The following is a 23,976-nucleotide window of genomic DNA, read 5'->3' on the forward strand; positions in this document are numbered from 1 at the left end:
TGTGATCTCAGGGTGTGACGGAACATCTCTGTGCCGCCGCCATCTCCTCATCCACAAACTAGGGAGCAGACCACCCACATAACACCACACCCCTGAAACCTCTGGGTGTGTGGTGTGTTTCCTTTCGGATCCTGGTAGCTGGCTCAGGTTGCCTTTATGGGATGCTGGGTAATGACCTGGGGAGGCGGCTGCCCAGCAGACGGCGCCTTTGGGTGCTCACGCGTGGGGGAGGGGCTCCCAGGACCCCGGTGCGCAGGGGCCCCGACCCACCTGTGCCTCCTTGTCTGCCAGGTGTGGGGCCTGCATCCTCAGAGCGCCTGCCTCTTCTCTCTCCTGACCCTGGGCCCACGAGGAGCCACCCAGGGGTCCACCAAAGGTCCCACGGGTCATGTGGGGAGTGCTCAGACGTTGGCGGGGGGGCTGGGCTGACCCGTTGGCCACCTGCTCTGAGTGGCAGCTCCGGAGGGCGGCCGAGCGCTCCATCACCTCAGAACACTCATCTGACACAGATGAGGAGACCACCGAGGGCCGCTCGGGGCCAGGGCCACGGCCAGAGCTGCCTGAGAGGCTGTCCTGGTCACTGAGGGTCACGTAGTCGTCGTCGTCTTCCTCCTCCTCCCCCTCCAGCCCATTGGGGACCACCGGCCCCCCGCCGTCGGGGTCATCCTGGGTCATAGACAGCTGGTACTGAAGCGGGGCATGGCCTGGGCCTGCCGTCCTGGGGAGCCCGTGGTCCGTCCGGTTGTGGGCTGCCTGCCCCTCTGGGGTTGCCAGGGCCCAGCCAACACCGCCGCCCTCCTGGGCAAGCAGGTCTGCCACCGGGACTGTGCGGGGCTTGGCCACAGGAGGCCGTGGCTCGGTGTCCCCCTGGGGGCGGCTGTTCTCGGCTGGGACCGCGTCCTGGGGGGATCTGGGCTGGGGGGCGGGGCTGGAGTCCTGGCTCTGCCTCCACAGCTGGGTCCTGGCCTGGGATGTGTCCTGGATCTTGATGCGGTTCATCTGGCTGGGCTGGGGGTTCCAGATGTTGGGGTCGATGATGTTGATGTAGCCTAGGATGTCGCTGCCGGGTTCCGGGTCCGGCTCCACCCACGTGGGCAGGTATTCAAACATGTTGGCCCGTTCCAGGTTGAGCAGCCCCGGGTGGATGGGCAGGGGCGGCTCGGGGAGGTCTCCCGGCAGCTCGGCTAGGGCCGTGCCCCGCACCCCCAGGGTCCTGGAGGCCTCCCGCTGCTCGGAGGACAACTTGGCGATCTCGTCAGCACTCTTGGCCTTGACCAGCGCGTACTTGGGGTTGACAAGCTTCTTGGCCATGGTGCCCGAGGGCACCTGCGGGACCACAGAGTGCAGCACGACGGGCTCGGGCTCGGGCTCCTTCTCCATGGGGATGTCCTTGAGGCTGACGCCGTGTGATGTGAGGTACAGCTCCTGGAACTGCCGGTCGAATATCTCCACCACCTGGCCCGACAGCACGGAGATCACGTTCCTGTCCGTCCTTGCAGCCGACCACGTGAAGCTGCAACAAAGGGCGGCAGCCTGGTCAGGCGCAGGGCCCAGGGCCCGGGAAGAGGGAGCAGCCCCCAGCCCCCCACCCCCATGCACGCACAGGCCAGCGTCCATCAGACCGTGGCCACAGAAGGGATTAAAGAGAAGCGAGCAGGGGCAGAGGACGGGGCCCGACGGGGCCCGAGCCCCAGCGTCAGGCCCGGTGTGGGACCTCAGGCAGCGCCTGTGTGGCAAGCTCCTTGCGGGTGTGCAGCCTGGACAGCGGGGGTCGTCGGCACAGCGACTTGTGCCCACCCCGTGTGGCCGTGGATGGCCCCTGCCTTGCTGCCCCCTGCGTGGCAGGGCTGGCAGAGCTAGACCGCACCGTCCTCATCCGGGCCCCTCCCTGAGAGCAGCTCTCCGAGTGACCACCCTGTGGGCCTGGGAGGACGCAGCCGGCCTGGCCCACAGCCCACCTCTGGCTGCTGACACCTCGAGGCAGGAACAACAGTCTCACGGCTAAAAGCGTCGCTCTGCCTGCTTCCGAGACGGGTGGGCAGCGTGCAGGCATGCCCAGCCCCACTCACACCTCAGCAGTCTGGGGACCAGTGAACTGGAATAACCGGGGTGTCACAAGGCAGGATTAAGGGCAGAAACCAGCTGGGAACTGGAGCCGCCCCTCCCCTGGCCCCCAGAAAGCCAGAGTCACCTGTAGGAGCCGCAGATGGCCCGGTCTCCATCCACGAACATGAACTTCTGGGCCAGGGCACCCTTGAACTTGGTGGCCGACCGCGTGAAGAATTCGGTCCCTCCGCTGCTCCGCACCCTGAGATTCTGTGTTGGGAGACAGGGGGCAGAGTTACACGACCCAGCACTGACCACCCTGCCCAGGCTCAGGGAGGGATTCGGGGGATCGCCGACGGGCCTGGGGAAAGGGGCGGTGCATGTGGGGACGCGCTGAGGTGGGTAGGGGTGGGAGGAGGGCAGGGGCTGGAGATGAAGGGCTGCAGGATGGTCTCGGTGTGGCCTGAAGGGGTCCACAGGGCAGCCCAGCCGGACAGGCCCCGTGTGCGGGCCAGCCTGGAGAATGCTGCTGCAGGGTCCCGAGCAGGAGGGGGATGCAGACACATTTCAGGAAGGTCCCCCTGATGGCAGGGGGGCTGTGCAGCTCGGGAAGGGGAGGGGCTGCCCTGAGGGAATCTAGGTCTTGCACTTGGGCAGATCAGTGGCCTTGCCAGGACGGGTGACCAGCCGGGCCTCGCGCCCGGTCTCCCCCGCACTGCTGTCTCTCTGTCCCCCTAAGCCCTGCGCACTGTGGGCAGGGATGCCGGCAAACTCCCCTACTTCCCCGTGGGCCAGACCCCTGCCTGGGACCCAGGGGCAGCTCAGGGAATGGCCACATCCCTCCTCCCTGTGCTGGCGCCGTCGGCTCAGGAGCAGGCTAGAAAGGCCCTGAGAAACCACGGCAGGGGAGCCGAGAGCCGGGGTGGGGGGGGTCTCCCAGGCGTCATACGCACACCCAGCATGGCCCGTGTCAAGGCTGGGCCCCTCCTGCCTTTCTCTGGGCATCAGGGCTCTCCCTCTGCGCAAGCCTGTGGGTGTGTGTGGGCCAGGGGCTGGCTCCCCTTTCATCAGGAGAGCTGCTCGTTCCAAGGGAGGGGCAGGTGGGAAAAGCCTGTGGTGGAGGGACCCCAGGATGGGCGGGGCAAGCCTGGCTGACCCCCAAGAGTCAAGGGGACGGCTGAGGGCACCCCAACGTAGACCTCAGGGCAGGAAGCAGACTTGGGCTCGGGGGTGCAAGCATCGCCCAGGCAGTGTGTTAGAAACGCAGGCTCGCAGCTGCCCCAGGTTCGACTCGGGGGGACTGGGGTCAGGAATTCCGTTTTTAACATAAGCCCCAGTGATCTGACGCATGCCCAGGACAGAAACCCCTTGTAGGCCCCGGTGACGGGAGCCTCAGTCCCTTCAGAGCGGTCTGTGCCTGCGGGGGGTGCTGGTCTGTTACATCTTCTGCGACATCCCCTAACCCTGACCCTCACCCACTCACCGGCCCCAGCTTATTAACTCGTTCACTGACCCCTGCCGAGGTCCCCAGCGCAGACACAGACATGACTGTGACACAGATCCCTCGTTGGAGGAGAGGGGGAAGCAGATAAGTAACGACCCCAGCTGTGGGGCGCCTCCCGGGAAGGCTGGCGTCTGGGCTGACGTGTGAAAGACAAGGAAGAGCGGGCCGGGTGGGAAGAGGACGCAGCACCCCAGACCCAGGACTACAAAGGCCTGATTCAGACATGGGAGGATTTTGGGGGAGGGGGGCGGACAAAGGAGCCAGCAGAGCGGGCCCAGACAGATGCCGAGGAAAGACCCTACGGCCGCTGAGGGGCCTGGTGGGGCCCGGGGGCAGTAGGGAGCCACAGAGGGCTTAGAGCAGGGAGTGAGGGGTCAGAGCCGTCCAGTCCCGGCGTCCAGCGGGGAATGTGCATGAAACACACAGGGAGCAGAGGAAGAGGACAGGAGGGGCTTCTGCACCTGAGGGATGTGAGTCTGGGCAGGGGCAGAGGGGAGAAAAGAGAGAACTGGAGGCCATCTCCGCTCCAGCCCACAGCCCTCGGTGCTCCTGCGCCTGTCCCGCCTGTGACAGGTCCCGGACCTTTCCGCCGGGGCAGCCTCAGGGCAGTACCCACAGAGGGTGAGGGGCAGGTCCCATGGATGCCCGCCTGGCCGTGGGGCCCGGCCCAGAAGGCAGATACGCCTCTGCTCCCAGGCTGGCTCCCCTGCCCGCCCTTCCCCCGGCTGCCCGTCTGCACACAGCCTGCACAGCAGGAAGCTGGCTGCGGCCCAGGGCAATTAGTGTCTGTGACTGTACTGAACGCGCAGCACGCTTGGGGGCCGGAAGCCTGAGCAGAGATCCTGGGAGGCCTTCCCCTGTCACCTGTGCCCAACGGCAGCCCAGCTCTGCAGCTTCTGTTTATTCCTGGGTGACACCGCCCCGTGGGGCCTGGCCCAGATGAGGTAACGTCTCAGGAGCCAGGGCTCGGGCGAGCAGAGTTGGAGGATCCCACAAAGCCGCATTGTCTCTGAGCCTGGAACGCCCCTAGCAGAGCACGTGGCAGGCAGGGGGAGGACGAGTGGGGTGCCCTGGGCGAGTCCCCAGACCCTCTGGAGCCTCATTTCCTCACATGTGAGGGCCGCAGTGATCGCCCCTGAGGGGACGTCCGGGGAGGATGGCAGAGCTGCATCTGCCCCAAGCATGTACAGGGCAGGCCGTGCTGGGCACGAGGGCGGGGTTAGCCTCAGCACCACACCCCACACCTCCACGGGGCCTCCTGTGCTCACACGGGGCTGGTGGGAGCCGGGGGGACAAGCCCAGGCTCCTACTGGAGCAGGTGGGTCGCTCTCGAGCTCTGGTCAAACAAGGCTCCAGTCCTGGCGCAAACGAACGCAACCTGGCCTCCTCACGCCTCGGGGTTCTCGTCTGTGAAATGGGCCTGCCCACCCCCGGCTTCAGGGCTGCTGTGAAGACTCAGTGCATCAGGGGAGGGGCCGGGAAGGGGCCCAGCACTCAGTGGCTGCTCCCTAAACTAGAGGGGACGAGGGGGCTGTGCCGTGCAGTGGGACGGGGGTGTGATCCCTGCCTCTCGGGGGGCTGGTGGGGGACCAGTGAGGGACCGACACTGAGGACAGGAGAACATCTGGAATGGTGTGGACTCAGGCTCAGGGAGGCCAGGCTTGTCGGCCGTATGCAATGGCCAGGCGGCTCGGGGAGAGGAGTGACCTGCCCCAGGGCCTCCCAGTGGACAGGGTCCGGCCCCTTGGGACTGAGGACAGCCCGCAGCTGCACCCTGGTGGCCCTTTCACCCTCCAGGGGTCTGCTCGCACCTTCTGGGCCGGAGGGGGAGTGGGGAGGCCCAGAGACCATCCTGAGCAGGCCTGAGCGGTGACAGCAAGATCAGGCCAGGTCAGGGACAGAGAGCCATGTCTCCGTGTGCCAGCCAACCTCTGCTCTCTTCTAAAGGGCCTGTTTCACTCTCTGTAATGGGGTAGGGAGACCAATACTCACCCTGGCCTCCCCCGGGCTGTTGTGAAGCTGAGATGGGAAGCAGCCTTGGGGGCAGGGGGCAGGGCAGGGCTTGGGGGCTCCTGGCTCTCCCCCTGGGCCAGGCCGCTTGGCTCTGTGACGTTCTGGGCCAGGTGGTTCTCTGTTAGCGGCTGTCCTGTGCATTGTAGGCCGTCGAACAGCATCCCTGGCCGCCACCCACCAGATGCCACGGCCATTAAAAACACCTCTGGACGTTGCCAAACGTTGAGAGGCAGTGCCCTGAGTCCATTCCAGAGCCAGGCCAGGCTCAGAGAAGGCAGGTCGGGAGAGGAGGAGGCCCGGGCACCAGATCGGAGCCAGTGCTGGCCTGTCTAGCGTGAGCCGGAACCCTCACCCAGCGCCTTCCCGTGACCACACTGCCTGGGGATTCTTTGTTCATCAGAAATGGGTCCAGCCTTCGCCCAAGTGGCTGCTGGTTTTTCCAGTTCAGCTACACAAAGCAGACTAGCTTTTCGGATCAGCCAGGCATCTCACAGCTCCGGTCCCGTGCTAGGCTGTGAGCCTCGAGGCCTGCCTCCCACCGGCCCTGGGCATCACCCCCAGGTGTGGCCTGCCCCGGGCCCTGCGATGAGAGGGTTGGGTCGTCTTCTCAAGGCCCGTTCCCACGTGTAGTATGGGCACTCGTTCCCATGTTCCCTGCCTGGGGGAGTCGGGGCCCAGCTGAGCCGGCGGGTGGGGACGCTCGGGACAGCTGGGAACCTCGCGTCAGGGAGGTTCTGTCCTCCCGCCTCACCTGGAAACTGGGAGGGGACCCAAGCGATACTGCAGCTGTTTCCAGAATGTGTTGTGTGAGCTCAGGGGTTCAGGCTGGGGGGCTGCCCGGAGGGGGAGACTGGGGGGGGTCCCCAGCCAGACCACTGCTCAGAGAGGGAAGGGAAGCCCCCTGGCACTCAGACCAGAGCTGGGGGTTCACGGGAGGGGCCGCAGCTGCCCCACCCGCAGATAGGAAGGGAGTTCGTGACCGAGTGCCCTGCCCCCACGTGGCCTCCTTGACTCTTCACGGCAGCCCTGCCGAATAAATGACGATATTCCCATTTTTCAGACAAGAAGGCTGAGGCCCAGAACCTCAGTGTCTCTGCCTAAGGTTACAGTGCAGGGGCAGAGCTGGGGCCGAGGCCTGGCTCCTAGCGCCCAGCACCCCCTTGGTCACAAGTGTGACCCCACCAGGCACAACCTACACCCTGGGCCCACATGACCTGAAGGCAGGTCGCTGCAGAGCTGGGCAGGGGCAGCGGACGCCGAGGGTGGGGCCAGGGATTACCAGCAAAGGAAGTGCTCCCGAGACAGGTCTGGGCCCAGCCTGCCTGCAGGCAGGGAGGCAGGCTCTAGACAAGGTGACACTTGGCCAGGACTGGGCCCACAGGAGCCTCTGGCCACCTGCCCAGGCTGGGAGTGGGCGGGCTCGGAGGCGAGAATGAGGTGGCCAGGGTCACACATTCCTTCCCAAGAAGACGCCTGGCCGTCCCACAGCATCCGGCTCCTGGGCACGTCACCCTGCGGACCTGCCACCTTCCCCAGAGCAGGGAGGTGGCGAGAAGGGCAGGCTGGGCCAGAGACCCCCTCCGTGCCCCGAGCTGTGGCCTCATCTCAAGCCCTCCGCCCTCCGCCCTCCGCCCAGGGCCGGCGTTTATAACTCCTGTTACTGCTGCAACCGTGTGCCTCTCCTTAGCTCAGAGCACTTTTACAGCCACTGTCTCCTCTGCTTTCATCCTCAAACAACCTGGTGAGGCGTCCTTGTGGTCACAAAGCCCTGGAGGCTCAACGAGGTAGGCCCGGCGTCGGGGTTGGCAGCCAGGAAGCCTGTGCGGGCAGCACCAGGGCGGCCCCGCTGTTAGATGCGGCCTCAGCCGGGGACACTGGGCACCAAGGGTGTGTGGCCGCGTCTGTGCCAGCTTCCCATCACTGGCCTTTAGGTTCAGCCCCGACTTGGTGGAATGCCTCAGGGCAAGGCACAGGCTCCCTCAGGCCTCGGTTTTCCTGGTCTGGAAACCTGGTCTGGATGGCCTGCCCCTCTTGCCCCCCTTCCCTGGAGCTCCAGACCCTCCCAGGAGCCTGGCATCTAGGGTTTCCCCACTAAGAAGAGGCCTCTGGGGCGGCCACGCAGGGTTTGGATCCCCGCTCAGCACAGACAAGCCCCCTCCCTGCCTCTTTGTCCGCATGCGGGGGGATGCCTGAGGGCAGAGGGACGCGAGGTGTGCAGGGTCCCCACTGGGCGTGGGGCAGGGGCTCGGGGGAGTGGGCCCGTCAGCCTCTTCCTGAGCACAGCAGAGGGCTGGAGGGAGAGCCCTGAGTTTCTGTGATCTGCTGCCCGCACGGCTGAGGCCCCTGCAGTCACCTTTGAAAAGACGCCTCTTCCACACTCCGGGCCTCCCGGCCTGAGCCGTCTCCCCCGGGAGCTGGCTCTCGGTGCTAGTTACACGGCAGGCAGGGCAGCACAGCGGGTGAGCACAGGGCTGGGGTCAACCCACCAGAGAGGCCACATAAACATGTCCCAACAGCCAGAGACTCGCAGCCCAGAGAGCTCACACCCACTGGAAGGGTCTCAGCTGGGCTGGGCATCACTTGACAATGCCGACAACTGACAGGCCCGGGAGCCCAGCCCCTTGTTAATCAACCAGCCTGGCGTTGCCCCGAGGAATTCTGACCTGTGCTCAGCCCGAGGGCTCGGTGCTGGCCCCCACCCCCCTTATCCTTCGCTTACTAACGTTAAGTGACACCTCTGATCTGTAAAGTGGGACAGCTGCCTCCTCCCACCGGCTGCCGTGAGGGTACCTAAGTTAACCATGTCACGTGCCTGGGACGGGAGCTGTGGAAGTATTAACTGTCGTTACGCATACTGATCTGTGCTCCGGGGCGCGAGCTGCACACAGTAGGTAGCAAGCAATGGCTGGGCGGAAGGAGGGCTCCCTCCACTCCCAAGCAAGGCACCAGATGCCAGGGTGTCTGAGCAGAAGAGCCCAGTCACACGGGTCATCAGCCCCTCTGTTGGACCAGTGAGATCCCGGAGTCCAGAGAGGGGAGGTGACGTGCTCTAGGACACACAGCAAAGCAATGCTGAGAACCCAGGCCCGACCTGACAACTCCACCTCTGTCCCCAGTGTCCCTCCCTGGAAGGCCTTTTCTAGTCTGCTCACTCCTCAAGTCCATTTCAACTCTGCAGCCACCAAAGAAGCCCTCCCTGAACTCAGCCCAAGGGAGCTTCCTCTGTTGGAGCCGGATCCTAAAGCCCGTGCGTGGACATTTTACAGAAACAGATTTTGGTTTAAAACCAAGAAAGGACTTCCTGGGAGTTGGAGCTGTCCAGCTGGGGCCTGCTGCCAGAGCCAGGGGGGTGAGCACCCTGTCACTGGAGGTGAGCAAAGACAGAACCACTGCGGCACGGGCTGCTCGGAAACACCTGTGAGGGAGCACCTCACGTGGGCTTCAGCACCTGGTCACAGGCAGTGTCCTGTCCCCTGATACTGAAGCAGAGGCCGCGTGACCACTCGGTGGGCGGCTCTAGGACACTGAACTCTAGGTTCCCGGATCCGGACCGACAAGGCAGTGCTCCAAGTGTTTGTGAACCGACTGAATGAGGAGCCGGCTCACCTTGAGGTGCCCCAGGTGCATGCGGGCCCGCTCACACATGTGCAGGAAGTACTTGACGTTACTCTCGTCCACGATGATGTACACGGCCACCTTCCTCTTGAAGCTGGCATCCAGCAGATCCTTGAAGATGTCCACATCGGTGAACATGTCCATGACCACAGCGATCACCTGTGAGCAGGAAGGGAGACCGGGGCTGTCAGGGCACGCGGCCGGGGAGACAGATGCCTCGCCAGGACGCCTGGCCCTCCTGCGCCCACCACCCTCTTGGTGCCCACCCTGGCCCTGCTCCCTGCAGCCTCGGGACTGGGAAGCGCCGGCTCTCCTGGCCCTGAAGCTGCAGGCGTAGGATCGACGCTCAGGGTACGAGATGCCCAGTGGGTGGCGCAGGCTGCACTCTCCGGGGGCAGGGAATGGAGAGGGGCACGGTTCGCGGGCTGCTGTTTCCGTAACACAAGACCACAGAAAACAAAACCCAGGCGAGGAATGCGTAGGGGAAGCTGCAGCAGGAGCACGGGAGGAGTGGGAAGGGTGCGCGTCCTGAGATTTGAGCGCCTGCCCCCACCCCCAGCCCCCGGGCGGCCCTCGCCTCTGCCGGGGCTCAGGGCTTGTCCAGGCGCCCTGTTTATTCCTGGGTTGCATTCCCGAGCCGGGCAGGCCGCACCATGCCCTCCGCCTGCTACCCCAGGATGCTGAGATGGAGCAGATGTGTCCAGGGCAGGGAGGAAGGTAGAAGCTGGGGCCGCCCACCGAGGTCACCCTGGGTCCCTGGACAGGCTCCCTCGCTGCCACCTCTCCTTCTGGTTTGGACACACCCCAGACCACTACATGTGCTCTTCTTGTCATCTGACCACACCTGGGCCACAACGGCTGCCCTCAGCCTGTGGATTGGCTCAGGGTGGGGCCCCAGAGATCAGAGTACATCTACCCCAGCCCAGCCCAGCCACTGCCCAGCACGGGTGGTGATATGCCCAGGCCTGGCAGGCAAGGGCCCTGGCCTGAGCCAAGGCACGAGGAGGGAAGGGGCACACGTAGCCCAAGGCCAGGGGGCGTGGTAGCCAGCGGGCTCAGTGGCCGGCAGGCCCTGGCCCTCAGTCTCGCTTCTCCCCTCCCCTCCCCGTCCCACTGGGCAGCAAAGGGGAACACAGCAGACCAGGGCCCAACGCTGCTGACCCGAACAGACGTCCAGCCCTCCCACCCGCCAGAGCCGGCGCCAGGGCCCCATCCTGGGTCTGAGAACCCCCTAGAGGAGCCCTACCCAGAGAGGCGGGTAGGGGTCATGCGCTGGGCCACAAAGCAAGCTGGGGACACTCAGGCTAGAACCCACCCAGGCCCGCCAGGGGGCCAGGGTTACCCCCACCCCTGCTAGGAGTGTGACCTGGCGGGTGGCCTGGGGCTTGCCAGGGACGTGCCTACACACTCCCGTGAGCTCACCCAGCTGGCCCCTGCAGGCCCCTCTGGGCTCCCCCTGGGCCCCGGGCCCCTGCCGACGCTCGTCACACACCTGGCACCAAAGCCGGTACTTCTGGGGGCTCCTCCCTGCCCTGCCCTCCACGGACGGGGTCTCTGTGTGACCCTGAGCGACACCTAGCTTTTCCAGGCCCAACTTTCTCACGTGGGACCAGCCAGGACTCCCCAGTGCTGAGGCCCAGGGTCTTCTCTGACCCCTGGGGAAAAATAGCTCGCTGTCTGAGTCTCTGAGGGATGTTTCAGGCAGGGCAGGGGGAGCAGGTATAGTCTGTGCAGGGCCTGCAGTGGCACAGGGGCCGCAGGGAGGTGGACGGCAGCACCGGCGGCGGGGGGCGGTATGCTCTCTGACCCCAAATCGGCCGGGTCTTGAGAGGAAGTGAGCTCCATGTCCCAGGACGTGTGCAAAGGCCAGAGCTTGCTTGAGGGGGTGGACGAGAGGACAGATGAGACACGGTATCAGAGCTGGTGGGCTCACAACGCCCTTGGGCTCCACCGGTCGAGGGTGATGGGACCCCGAGGTGGGGGAGGGGTTACAGCAGGGACCCTCTTGTCTGGACCTCACAGGCCTACAGCCACTCCAGCCCTCCCGCAGGCCACAGCCTCACGTGCCAGCCTGGAGACGGCTCGGCCGACACAATTCTCCTGGGAGCAGGCCCGGTTCCAGGCTCTGCCCAGCGTGGCAGACGGGGACTTGCCCTGGGCCCGGGCTGGGGGACGTGCCCCAGCGAGACCCGCCCCATGTGAGCCTTCCCTGCGGCGCCCAGGCAGGCAGGGTGCCCAGCCCAGGCCGCCTGCTGTCGGGCTGGGACTGCCGGGGCCTGCCCCCCACAGTGGAGCCCCACAGGGTCGCAGGCATTGGGCTCGGTGCTGAGGGTCAAAGGAGGGCTTGTACAGGTGCCAGCTGAGCTGGGGCAGGAGGGGGCTTGGTGCTCCCAGGGGGGCCCCCGCGGCTTGTCCACGGGGGCCACAGGGTCTCTCAGAGGCCTCGAGCCCTGCGTGCCCGTCCCCAGGGCCAGAGACTCCAGACTAGAACCCAGGGCCCTGCGTCCGGCCCGCAGAGCTTCCGCCTGACAACCGCTACCGCGTCCAGTCCAGACTAGAACCCAGGCCCTGCGCCCTGCCCACAGAGCTTCCGCCTGACAACCGCTACCGCGTCCAGTCCAGACTAGAACCCAGGGCCCTGCGCCCGGCCCGCAGAGCCTTGCGCCTGACAACTGCTACCGCGTCCAGTCCAGACTAGAACCCAGGCCCTGCGCCCTGCCCACAGAGCTTTGCGCCTGACAACCGCTACCGCGTCCAGTCCCAGGGCCCTGCGCCCTGCCCACAGAGCCTTGCGCCTGACAACCGCTACTGCGTCGAGTCCTAAAAACGCCACGAGGCACCGGTTATTACTCCCATTTTACAGACGAGGAAACTGAGGCACGGAGGGATTCACTCCCTTGCCTAATTACCTGTTTGGGTGGCCCGGCTCACCCGTGGCTCCGCAAGGTCCTCAAAGACAGCGCCCCACCCTGGCCCGGCACGCGGCCCGGCCTAAGGCGGCCTCGGGAGTGCTTGTCAACTCAGAATGTGCCAGATGGCTGGGCCTGGGGGAAGCCACAGCCCCTCCTAGACCCTCACTTTCCCCATCTGCCAAATGGGGTGTCCGCCTGGCCCACTCCTGTGTTCTGTCCAGCTCACACATCCGCGGCTTGAGCACAGACACTAGTCCCGCCCGGAGGACAACGCCAGCCCACACGTATCCCGCGGAGGCCCCGGGCAAGGCCAGGGCCAAGACTGCGGGAAAGACGGCAGGGAGGCTGGCATCTGGGGATGTCCCCACTCCACGTGGGTCAGGAGACCGCAGCGGGCACGAGGCGGGCAGCCCGAGGCTCGCCCGTGTGAGCGCCCAGACCATGTGCCCGCTTCCCAGGGGCGGGACGGCAGGCAGGTGTGTGTCCCGAACTCCAGGCCCGGCGTCGCGGCACCAGCCCCCCAGCCCGGTTCCCAAGGGAAGGAGGGAGTCCAGTGGTCCCTGTGCGTGCCTGACGTGAAAGCCCTCTCAGAGGTGCAGCCACAGAACCAGGAGGGGCCACACGGCCACCACAACCCTCCTGGTTCTAACCGCACAGAGCAGCAGGGTGGTGGGGCTGTGGGAGGGCGGCCGTGCCGGGAGGGGCCGACAGCGCGGGGCCGGGTGGCGCCAGAGCAGAGGGGCCCAGGCAGGGACTGGCATCGGCACTGAGCTCGACGTGCCTCAGACCCGGGGCCCTCCCCGTGTGTCTCTTGGGGGTGTGCTCAAAACGTGACCCTCCAGCGGCGCCCACGCCTCCCTTTCCCTTCCCCACCCCCCACCAACAGCTCCGCGGCCTCTGCACCCTGCCTCCCGCGTGGGTCCCGAACCCCCGCCTCGCTCTGTGCAGCCGGGGCTGCTCTGCGGCCTCCTTGCGTCCTCCCACCGATCCTCCCACTGACGGTTCCAGAATCCCCCAAATCTCCTTGGGATGGTGGACACCCCACCCCGTGAGAGACGCAGACGCTGGCCAGAGGGGGGAGGGGCCGGCCCCAGGTGACGGACTCATGGTGATGCCCCGCCACGAGCACCTCCATCGCCCAGGTGCTTCCTGGGGGGTCCAGCGCACGGGGCAGCAACCCCCCACCTGTGGCTGCCGCCCCGGCAGACACAGCCTGAAGCCCTGTAACCCCCGCTGCTGGTGCTGGTGGAGGGGTCAGGGCGCCCCCATCCTCCCCGGGGCCCAGGCAAGGACGGAGCTGGAGCTCCGGGGTCCAGGCTGGGGTCTAGCTTTGGGTGAGCTGCATCCTCTCTGGGTCTCAGTTTCCTCATCTGTGAAATGGGGAGGAAGGTGGATGTGATACCCAAGGCTGTCCCTGCCAAGGAAGCCCTGAGTCCGTGTGTCCTGCCCGGGTGCCCCGCACAGCCTGTCTGGCTGTGTCTAGGGGTCTGGGAGAGGCAGTTCTGACCACCACGCCCCACCTCCCTCCGCACCACCAACCCGGGGCTCCCGCCTCGCCAGGCTGACACTCAGCCTGAGGCTCCCGGCGCCCCTACAGCCGCCTTAGAGGCACCGCTCCCCCATGACCACAGAATCCGTCTTGGAGCGGAGACATGCTCACAGGACCAGTGGGTAGAGCAGGGCTGGAGGACAAGGCGCAGGGGTGAGGTGGCCAGGGGTCTGCACGCAGCTGGAAGACCACTGGCCACGGGCCCAGCATCTGCAGCAGCATCTCTCCCCGGTGGCCCTGACCCCACAGGGGCTCTGACCCTACGGGCCCTCCCTACACACCCCACACCCCGCCGCAGCCGCACACACAGTCCTCCTGGCCGGGCGCCTCCCTCTCCTCCTCCAAGCCAGTAACTCCTTCCCGTCCTCCAAGCCCTGACTCAAATGCTGCCACGAGCAAGTGCCACGTCTGTGTTTCTGGAGAAACGGCAGCGACCCACCGAGTGGCACGCCGCCTCCCTGAGGCCCGGACCCTGAGACCCAGGTCGGCGCGGGCAGTTTCCCTCTGTACCTGTCCTGCCTGCCCCACCCTCCAAGGCCACGGAGATGCCTGCAGGAGGCCCAGAGGGAGCCGCAGACACACTGCACAGCAGGCAAGTCCCTGGCACTCACTGGGCCACTTTCACCACCTGGAAAAGCAGGAAGTGGGTCCGCATCTCTGGGTCTGTCTGACCCTAAGGCTCAGATGGACGCAGGACGGTGGCACCATGGGCTCCAGACTGTCCTCCTGGGAAGCCGCTCGGGCCCGGGAGCCGCGCTCAGCAGACGGCCACGGTGGCTCTCCTGCCTCCTCACTGACCCACAGTGCCCTCGGGGTGGACAGGCCGGGGGTCATGACCTCAGCGTCTCCTGCTTCCCTCTGTGCCAGCTGGAGGGCAGTGACGCACAGGAACACATAGGGCATGCTGCACACTGTCCTAAGGTGGGGACAGTGCCTTCAAGACCTGGGATTCCACTTCCAGCCACGACGGAGTAACGGAGCCTACACTTACCCACCTGCCTTAGCAATAAACACCAGGCAGAACCTATGAAGCCATGGCCGACAGGCAACACAGCAAGTGCAATGACCCCTGGCAGAAGGGAGACGAGCGAGGTCAGCTGTAGGACCGCCCCAGCCACCTCCAGGCCACGGCCGAGTCCAGTGGGCTCCCTGAGTTGAGGAGACGAAGTCTGCTCAGAGCCTGGCAGCCAGAATTTTCAGGACAGAGGAGAGGAAAGGGCTGCACAGAGCGAAGGCCAGAGACCTGCAGGGAGCTGCCTCTTGAGGCTTCAGCTGGAGACCGAGGAGCACACGAACAGGAAGAAGCCACCGAGGCTGGGACAGGCCCGCTGGAAGGGAGCAGCTGGAACAACGGCCGGTGCTCACACAGGACCAGGAGTCATTTACGTCCCCACAGCCAGAGCGCAGGCCCCTCTGACACTCAGGGCACACGGGAGGATTCTCAGAAGGATACGACCTACCTGGTGGGCAAACAGGCCCTGGACCAGGGGCCAGTGAGCTTTTTCTATAAAGACCATATAGCAAATGTCTCAGGCTTTGCAGGCCACGTGTCTCTGACACACCTCTCAACTCTGAAAACAGCCACAGACAGCTAATAAACAAATGTATACATCTCCGTTCCATTATTTACAAAAGCAGGCATAGGCCAGATTTGGTCCATAATTTGCCGACTCCTACCCTGGACCAAATATGCTTTGGTCCCACCTAATAAAGCTTAACAGGGCTTCCCTGGTGGTGCAGTCATTGAGAGTCCGCCTGCCGATGCAGGGGACACGGGTTCGTGCCCCGGTCCGGGAAGATCCCACATGCTGGGGAGTGGCTGGGCCCGTGAGCCATGGCCGCTGAGCCTGTGCGTCCGGAGCCTGTGCTCCGCAACGGGAGAGGCCACAACAGTGAGAGGCCCATGTACCGCAAAAAGTAAAAAAAGCTTAACAGCAAGCCTCAAAAGTGTTACATTGTTTCCAAGAACCGCATCCCAGAGCAAAGCTCCAAAACGTTTAAAGGAAAAAACAAAACTCCCACAACATAAAATTTTCATCACGTCTGGTATCCAATCAAAAATTACCAGACACACAAAGAAACAGGAAAACAATGATCCACAAGAGGAAAAAAGTCTACCAAAGTGGACCCAGAATGGATACAGATGTTAGAACTGGCAGACAAAGATGGGTAAACAGTTAACTGTATTCTGTATGTTCAAAAAGTTACTTAGAGACATGGAAGGTTTTTTAAAACAAACACCAAATTGAAACTCAAGAAGTGAAACAATTCAGCATTTAAGATGACAAATACATTGGATGGGATTAATAGCAGATTAGACACTGCTTTTCTTCTTCTTTTTATAGCAGATTAGACACTGCTTTTAATTAATAGCAGATTAGACACTGCTTTTCTTCTTCAGAAGAAAAGATTAGTGAACCTGAAGACCTATCAGTAGAACACAGAGAAAAAAAGACTGAACAACCGAGACCAGAGCATCAGTGAACCTGGGTCAACTTCACAGGTCTAGAGCATGTGTAACTGGAGTCTCAGGAGGTCCCGAGGCAGAGGGTGGGGGAGAGGGGACAGAAAAGCATTTGAAACAAATGGCCATAACATTTCCACATTTGATGGAAGCTATTCATCCCCAAGCCCAGGACGTTCGATGAATTCCAAGCAGAGGAGACGTGAAGAAACAGACCACGGCACATCATAATCACATCACTTAAAATCAGTGGCAAAGAGAAAATCTTAAAAGCAGCCAGAAGGGAAAAGATCATCGAATACTGAGGACCAAAGATAAACAGATGTCTCAGAGTCAACACAAGCCGGAGGACACCGGAGCAACTAAACGGAGAAACAACCCAGAATTCCCTACCCAGTCCCAGAATTCCGTACCCAGCGAAAACAGCTTTCAAAACCAAAGACGGAAATAAGGACTTCCTCAGGGACACGAATGCTGAGAGAATTTACACAGGCCGACCTGCACAGACAGAGGGGCTGAGGCCCCAGGGGCTGCACGTGCCCCCAGGGTGCAGCGAGGCTCAGGCTGCCCCTCGCTCACTGGGGTGTGCAGCGGAGACGGGGAGAGCACCCCTCCTGCCCCCAGCCCCCTCCTCCAGCAGCAGGGCTGGGCAGACCTGGCTGCTGTGCCTCAGTTTCCCACACTGAGACATGGCCCCACTCCCCACCCCACCCTGGTGCTCGCAGGACCTGAACGGCCTGGGGAGGAGGCCTCCTGGGTAGATGGGGAGGGAGTCTGTGTATGTGGTAACAATGCCGACCCAAGCCAGGACCAGCTTGCTAACGCTGGTACAGCTGTCCCTTCTCCCGGGGCGGTGGGGGTGGGGGGCAGTCACCGTCCCAGAGCCACACAATCAGCTGGTGGCAGAGGCTTCCTGTTCCTGGGCTCCTCTCTTGGAGGGGGTTCTAGCTGTGACTCCACCCACCACCTCCCAGAGGCCATCCTGGTTCCTGAAACTAAGCCCTGGCCATCAGCACTGCCCGGAGAGTCAGTGCCTGGGGCTCTGCCCCACCTTACGGGGCGGGGCGGGTGGGGTCTGTGGCAAAGCACCTCCCTTCTCCTCAGTCACGGGGGAGTTAGATTGGAAGACCTGTAGTCCCACCCCTCTGACGGTTATCAGCTCTGGCACCTTCCCTCTGCACTAAGACAGGAGCCTCATTAAGGCCAGTTAAAGGAGCTGCAGCGGCAAGGGGTCAAGAAGGGCAAGCGCGTCCCACCCAGCCCAGGGGCGAGTCTCTGGCCTTCCCCAGACACGTCAGCCTCCTCACCACAGCTCAGGAATGCTGCAGAGACCAGAGGCTGCAGAGCATGGGGTCAGCTGACCAGGGCTGTGCCCGGCAGAGGAGACCAGAGGAGAAGCCCCTCCCGCTTCCTGCCAGCCCCCTGGGGCCTCGGAGTCCTCCAAGCTTCCGGGCGCAGGATCCAGCCCAGCCCACAGTCTCAGAGGATGGCACGAGCCAAGGATTTTCAAACTGGAAAATCGTAGAGTCACAAATTCGAAGATGTTTAAAAGCTCAGCTTCTCCAGGATCCAAGAGCAACGGACGCTGTGGGGTCACGGAGCACCCTACAGCCCCAGGGACCGGCCTGGAGAGGACTTGCCTGAGGTCACAGAGCCAGCCCGGCAGGGCAGAGGCTCCTGGGTCACTGGAGCCCCACGTGCTCTCTGCTGCGTTCTCCTGAGCCCCTGCTTGAACCCTCCAGGATGGGGGGCTCACCACTTCTCCAGCCAGACTGCTCCCAGAGGGGCCGTGGATGGGGACAGAGGGAAGAGAACTGAATCCGTGCCAGACACCAAGCTTTTTTTCCATGTCAATCTCGCCGCTACTTCGGGGCAGGTGTTGGCACTGAGGAGGACAGGACGGAAGGTCAGAGAGGCGGAGTGGCTAACTTGGGCAACGTGGCCGGGGTCCTGTGATACGAGAAAGACTGTCTTCCCACCACTGCCTCACGTGGCATTTAATATGGGAAGGGCGTGAGCCTGGGGATCACCGGGGCCTCACGAAGAAGGCTGGTGCGGCCCACCGGCTGGGCCTGCCTGGACGTGGGGCGTGGTCCCAATAGGGCGCAGTCCTGCCCCCGCGCTGAGCATTCTCATGACTGTTACTGCCTTAATTAAGACAAGTGCCCGACCCCATTTTACAAATGAAGAATGTGAGGCCCAAGGTCATGCGGCAAGGGGCCGGGTGAACCAGGGGCCTCTGAGAGGACTGCCCGCCTCTGCTGGTCCAGGGGGAGGACCCTCGGCTGCAGGGCGAGCCTGCCGGACCAAGGAGACCAGGAGCTCAGTCTAGACCTGCCACCCAAGACTGGTGTGACCTTCAGCAGGCCCTGGCGCACTTTGAACCTTGGTATCATCATCTGTGATGTGAGTGTGACGACAGGCCCTGCCTCCCGGGGTCTTGGGAGGGAGGGCAGTGCCGGCCGGGGTGGGGCTACCGCCTGGGCGCCCCAGGAGCCTGGCGTGCACCCAGCCCAGAGTTGCCAGCCCTCCTTGCTGGCAGAGCCGCTTCTGACTCCCCAGACTCAATTTTAAGACGCAAACACCGCTGGTAGGAAGCCTTTGGAGAGGACGGGAGGCCGACCCCCGGGATTATGTTATCAGATGGTTCGCCACCTGGCAGGTGGGGCCCCGGGCTGGGAAGTGCTCCCCAGACCCACTGCATGAGGCTGCGTGGGCGCTGCCCCTCTGGGCTCCAGTGTGTCCCTGGGAACAATCCACTGGGCCGCCCCTGGGGCCTCTCAGGGCGTCGAGGCTGTGCTGGTACCGCCTGCTTGGGGACAGCAAGAGCCCCCCTCCTGGTCCCAGGGGCCTTGGCCCCCCATGACCCTGTGCTCACCAGGTCTTGGTGTGGTCAGACTTCTGCCCCTGCCGGAGCCCAGAGTCTAGGAGCCTCGTGAAAATGCTTTTACTGCCCTGAGTCAAGCTGGGGGCCCGCAGCAAGGCTCCACGGCTCCCAAGAGGGGCAGGGCTCGAAACAACATCCAAGACGCTGCTTCTCCAGAGAAACGGGGGCTCACTGACCTCAGAGCTGGGCTCTGGGCCAGCTCCTCCAGGGACCGGCTCGGCGACAAGTTACCTGCCCTGTGTGAGCCCCTCTAAGCCTCAGTTTCCTCATCTGCACGGAAGGGACGATAGCTGACGCCATGGAGCTGGGAGGATCCAGGCAGATAAAGTACCTGCTCAGCACCTGATGTGCAGCTGGGATTTCATAAGTGCCTCATTAAGTGCTTTTCTTCTCCTGGGGCCAAGCCGTGAGCCAGGACTGCAGTGTGGGAAGGCAGGGGCCTGACAGGAGAGACGTGGGGTCAGGCGGGCATTGTGGCACCTGCTTCCAGTCCCTTCCTGCTGTGTGGCCCTGGGCAAGAAGCTTAATGCCCCTGGCCTGGCAGGCACGAGCTCCGGGTTCTGGTCCAGCCTCCACCACTCACTCTCCTTCGTGCTCCCCCAGGTTCCTCACGCGCACACGACCCACCCCTGCCCCTGGGGTCCCTGGTGAAGGGGTCCTGGGGGGGGTGGAGCGGTGCTTAGCATCTCCTGGATGAACAGCTTGCTAGAGCATCTACCCCCTTTCTTGGCCGAGGCAGGCCCTCCCCAGTCCCAGCCCAACCCAGTCCAGCCTCACCCCTCTCTTGCAGAGGCTGCAGCAGCCTAGGCGTGATGCTACAGGCCCGGCCTCTGGTATGCAGTTGGAACCCCACGGCAGGTTTTTCCCTGGATAAATCACTGGCTCCCGGGGGCTGGGGGAGGGGCAAGCAGATGACCTTCCATCTCTGGGGCCTGCTCAGGGCCACCCAGCCGGTGGAGTCAGACCCTGGGCCCACTGGTCTTCGTCCCAGAGGAGTCCAGAAGGACAGGGCAGCAGGGTGTCAGAGCTGAAGGGATCCTTAAGAGGCGTCAATGCCTATACCCATTTTACAGATGGGATGACTGGGGCTCGTGCCAGGTCACACAGCGGTGGAGGCAGAGCAGGGACCTGACCCCAGCACCCCTGGCTCCTGGCACTGTGGCCCATTAGTTCCAGTGTAATCTCCTGGGAAATGGGGGGACTCAGCGTTAGCCTTGACGGGAACACAGCCGCTTCCGGCGGGGACGGGCTGACTGTGTGCTGTGTCACTTCCCTGCCCCAGGGTCGGCCCGCTGTGCTGATGACAGGCCAGGCTGAGGAGGCAGTGGGCTGGGCCGCCCTGACTCAGCACCACCAGTTCCAGCCCAGGCGCCCTGGTGGGCAGGGGGCCAGCATCTTGTCCAGGCAGCTGGACAGCGGGATCCCCATCCCAGTGGGGGAGAGAGGCCACTGTCCCTGCATTGGTACTGGGGGTGAGAGGAGGATGCGGGGGAGAGGGGAAAAGAGGTGATTCACGGGGAGAGAGAAGGTAGGGAGAGCTCCCGGCAGACAGGCAGGCAGCCCAGGCAAAACACCCTGTCAGCATCCATCAGCGTCACAGCCCGGCCCCTGGGAGCCTGGGAAGCGCCAGAGCAGGGGAGATGGGAGGGTTGCAGGCAGCTTGGATGAGCTGCCCCTCCCTGCCCTGCCTCTCACTGCGTCCTGCCAAGGCCAGGGCAGGACAGGCAGGGGACCTGTCCTGGAGTCTGAGGACAACACAGGTCTGGTCCCTCCCCACTCCTCCACCCAAGAGCTAACCAGGTGGCCTTGGCAGGGGTTAACCAGTGCGGCCTCAGTTACTACATCTTAAAAATGGAACAGATGGCGCTACACGAGATTGTATAGTGCCCGGCACTCAATAAACAGCACCTCCGGTTATCAGGGCAGCCCGTACACACACCCCACACCGGCCACGGGCCCCAGGGTGGACATGGCAGGGAAGATGCAGGCTGGAAAGCAGGGGACAGATGTGAACAAATGCCCGTCCTCCGCCCTTGGTGTCCCCGTCTGAGAGGAGGCACTTGGCCTCTGAGGCCCCTCCTGTTGGGCCTGTGGCTCCCTGCTGTCTGAGCGTGGGGGCAGGGGTGGTATCAGTGAGCCTCCCTCTAGGAGGGATGAAAGCAGGGGGCAATGCCCACCTGTCCCACCTGTTGGGGGCTGCAGGACAGCACCAACTGGGACCACACAGACCGGGGTTCAGACCTGGGATGGACTTCCTCCTGGCTGTCACCTTACACAGGTGATGCCGATAATCTTGGGGGGCTTTTGTGGGGAGCATATTAAGTTACGGGGGGGCATGGGACTGCATGGGGTGGCTGGGTCTCAGCTCCGGCCATAGAGACGAGAGACGTAGGGAGGAGGCCCCGGTGCCCAGCATGGCCCCAGGCTCCCCCATCTGGCCCCATCACTGGGCCAGGCCGTCTGTCTTTCTGTCTGGGGGAGATTAGACTCTCCAGCTGTTCCTGTGCCGTCTGGGATCTGGGATCTGCCTCTGTCCTACTCCTGGTGGGGAGCAGGGCCTTGGGGGGCGGGGAGGAGCCCGGGCACCGCAGGTCAAGTCCCCACCCAGGGCCTCAACTTCCCCAGTTTTAAAAAGGGAGAGGAGGCTGGGTAATGGGATCCCAACAGGCCCTCCCGGGGGACTGGGTCCCATGACCTCCAGCCAGGCGCCCACGTCAGCAGCGCCCTCCTACCCCACAGCAGGAGTGGTGTGGGTTATTCAGCCTGAAAATGGTGAAGGCCCCTCCCCCCTTCCTCCACCTCTTTCTCACTCAGTCACCGGACTCCGTCCTCACAGCTTTCATCCTCGCCACCTCCATTTCACAGACCAGAAACCCGAAGCCCCAGAGCTGCCTGGGACCAGGCCAAGGGCCAGGCTCCCCAACACAGGCTGTCCGACCCGGCCAGGCCCTTCAGGGGACGGGACTCCACCCTTCTGGAAACTTAAGCCATGGCCACCTTGTCAGCTCCTACCCACTTCTGTTCTCTGTGCCCAAGAGCTCCCCTGGCCCCTGTCTGTCCTCCAGGACGGTCCCCAAAGCCACCGTTTGGGTCTTGAGCAGACCCAGAAGACTGAAAGTGTTAAACTCTGCCAGAAATACCTCGTCCCACAAACCAAGGCCAGGACAGAACTGCTGCGCACTCAGTGCTCTCTCCTGAGCCCAGACCTGGCTTCAGAAGCGTCCTCAGCACAGCTCACGAGGCAGGCCTTATCAGTCATCTCAGAACGTGCTCTGAAACCACGGAAGCGTGAAGGAGCACCGGCTCACCAGCCGAGGCCTGGCTGGCTGCCAGGGGCGAGACCCCTTCTCAGAACGCGTGGCAGTGTGCCGGCACACTGCACAGCTCGGCAGGGGTCGCTCCAGGGGAGGTCCGGACAACGCTTGAGGTTCCTCCAGTCCAGGCAGACGACCCTCATCTGGACGCGCTCCGCTCCCACCCCTGAGGTCCGCACCATCGCCATCCCTCACATCCCAGCCTGGAATCTGCCATTGCAAAGCTCACCGAGAGGCTCAGGGAGGGTCACCCAGCGTGGCCAGGAAGCAGGCACGCTTGGACTTGGATCTCCAAGCCAGCCTCAGACGGACTCAGACTACCTCTTAGTCTCCGTGCCTACCTCCCGCCCCAGCCTCTCTCCGCCACCCCACAAAAGCACAGCCAGAAAGCTCCCGGCATGTAGGCGCGTGGGCCTGGGAGCCTCCTGCTTCTCAGGTGTGAATCAGAGCCATCCCGAGGGGCAGTAAGAGAAAGCCGCGTAATCTTCCCTGCCCCACCCCATCGCAGCACCTTCGTCCGGGGAACCTGCTCGCCAGGTCTGGGGAAGTCAGCAACAGCCCCCAACAATGCACAAAGGCCCTTTGAGATGGGGCGGCCGCTGTCACCTTTCAGAGGACCCAGGGGCCCTACCCCTCTGCAAAGAAACCAAGGAGCCCCGTGAAGGCAGGAGGGGAGGCAGCCAACAGACCAGGCTGGGCTCTGAGTGAGAGTGTGCTCGGCGCCGGCGAGGCTGCCGCGTCCTCTCCGGGGACTCGCGCTGGCTCACCTTCTGGGCCTGGCTGACCATCTTGCGCACCACCTCCTTGATGTGGGCCTGCCCGTCGATGGGGGGCTGCATGTAGACGCTGGCCCGGGTCACACCCCGGTAGGCGATGGTGTCCGGCCAGCCCAGGTCCAGCTTTGGGATGGAGCGGTCAGACTTCTGGGGCCAGTACTCCAGCGAGGGCAGCGTCTCGGCCTCGGTGCGGGCCCCCTCTTCCCCGCTGCCCTCCTCGCCGTCACCGAGCTCGCCGTCCTCGGGCCCCCGGGGCTGGCCGCTGGCCCGGGGGTCCTCGGAGCCGGGGTCATACACCTCAATGGTCTCCACGATGCGCCTGAGCTCCAGCTCCGAGAGGAAGTCGCGGATGTTCTCCCGCTTCAGCACCTCATAGAAGGCGTCGGGGCCGCGGGCCACCAGGGCCTCCAGCGCCAGCCGCTGCCCCTCGCTGTAGAAGAACTCGGGTTTGGCCTCGCTGGAGCGCCAGTTGACGTGGCTGTCGTCCAAGCACTGCACCTGGGAGAAGGCCATGGCGGGAGCCTCTGCCGCGGGCTGGACGCACGCTCAGCAGGTCTGGAGCCCGGTCGCCGGCCTGGCGCAGCGCGTTCTGGGGCGTCTCTCCGCCACCGCCGCCGCCGCCGCCGATCCTCTGCCCCCGGGAACCTGCGGGAGGGGCGGGCCGCAGGGTCGGGTCAGAGCGCAGGCGGGGCCGCGGAGGGGCGGCCGCGCGGAGGAGGGGCCGGCGGGGGGTGTGTGTGGGCGGCACGCCTCCCGCCCCGGGTGCCGGAACCTGCCGGGGACGGGGGCCGGCGTCCCAGAGGATTTCTGGAGCTGCCAGAGGTCCAGGGCGACCTCTGGGGGGAACTAGGCCAGGAAGGGGACTTCCCAGAAGTTTCCTAGAGGGGCAGGAGGTC

The 23,976-nt window shown here is 64.0% G+C and overlaps 2 protein-coding genes across 4 annotated transcripts in view; one reads left to right on the forward strand and one right to left on the reverse strand.

The window, feature by feature from the left end:
- SLC5A10 (solute carrier family 5 member 10) overlaps positions 1-23,976 on the forward strand; it is a 55,111-nt gene that overhangs the window by 16,424 nt on the left and 14,711 nt on the right. The window lies entirely within an intron of this gene.
- FAM83G (family with sequence similarity 83 member G) lies at positions 16-23,675 on the reverse strand. Its single transcript, XM_079905745.1, has 4 exons — positions 23,072-23,675; positions 9,170-9,337; positions 2,192-2,316; positions 16-1,513 (listed from the first exon to the last, which is right to left on the reverse strand). The coding sequence occupies exons 1-4, from the start codon at positions 23,591-23,593 to the stop codon at positions 217-219; spliced, it is 2,112 nt and encodes a 703-aa protein (XP_079761871.1). The 5' UTR covers positions 23,594-23,675; the 3' UTR covers positions 16-216.

The sequence above is a fragment of the Stenella coeruleoalba genome (assembly GCF_951394435.1).
Source record: "Stenella coeruleoalba genome assembly, chromosome: 19".
Lineage (NCBI taxonomy): Eukaryota > Metazoa > Chordata > Mammalia > Artiodactyla > Delphinidae > Stenella > Stenella coeruleoalba.

Bases quoted from the DNA above. Each gene is read 5' to 3' on its own strand.
- FAM83G (XM_079905745.1), bottom strand. From the start codon at position 23,593: ATGGCCTTCTCCCAGGTGCAGTGCTTGGACGACAGCCACGTCAACTGG. The intron at 2,317-9,169 runs GTGAGCCGGCTC...CTCCCAACACAG, and splicing joins TGCACCTGGGGCACCTCAAG to AATCTCAGGGTGCGGAGCAG. The intron at 1,514-2,191 runs GTGACTCTGGCT...CCTTTGTTGCAG, and splicing joins GCCATCTGCGGCTCCTACAG to CTTCACGTGGTCGGCTGCAA.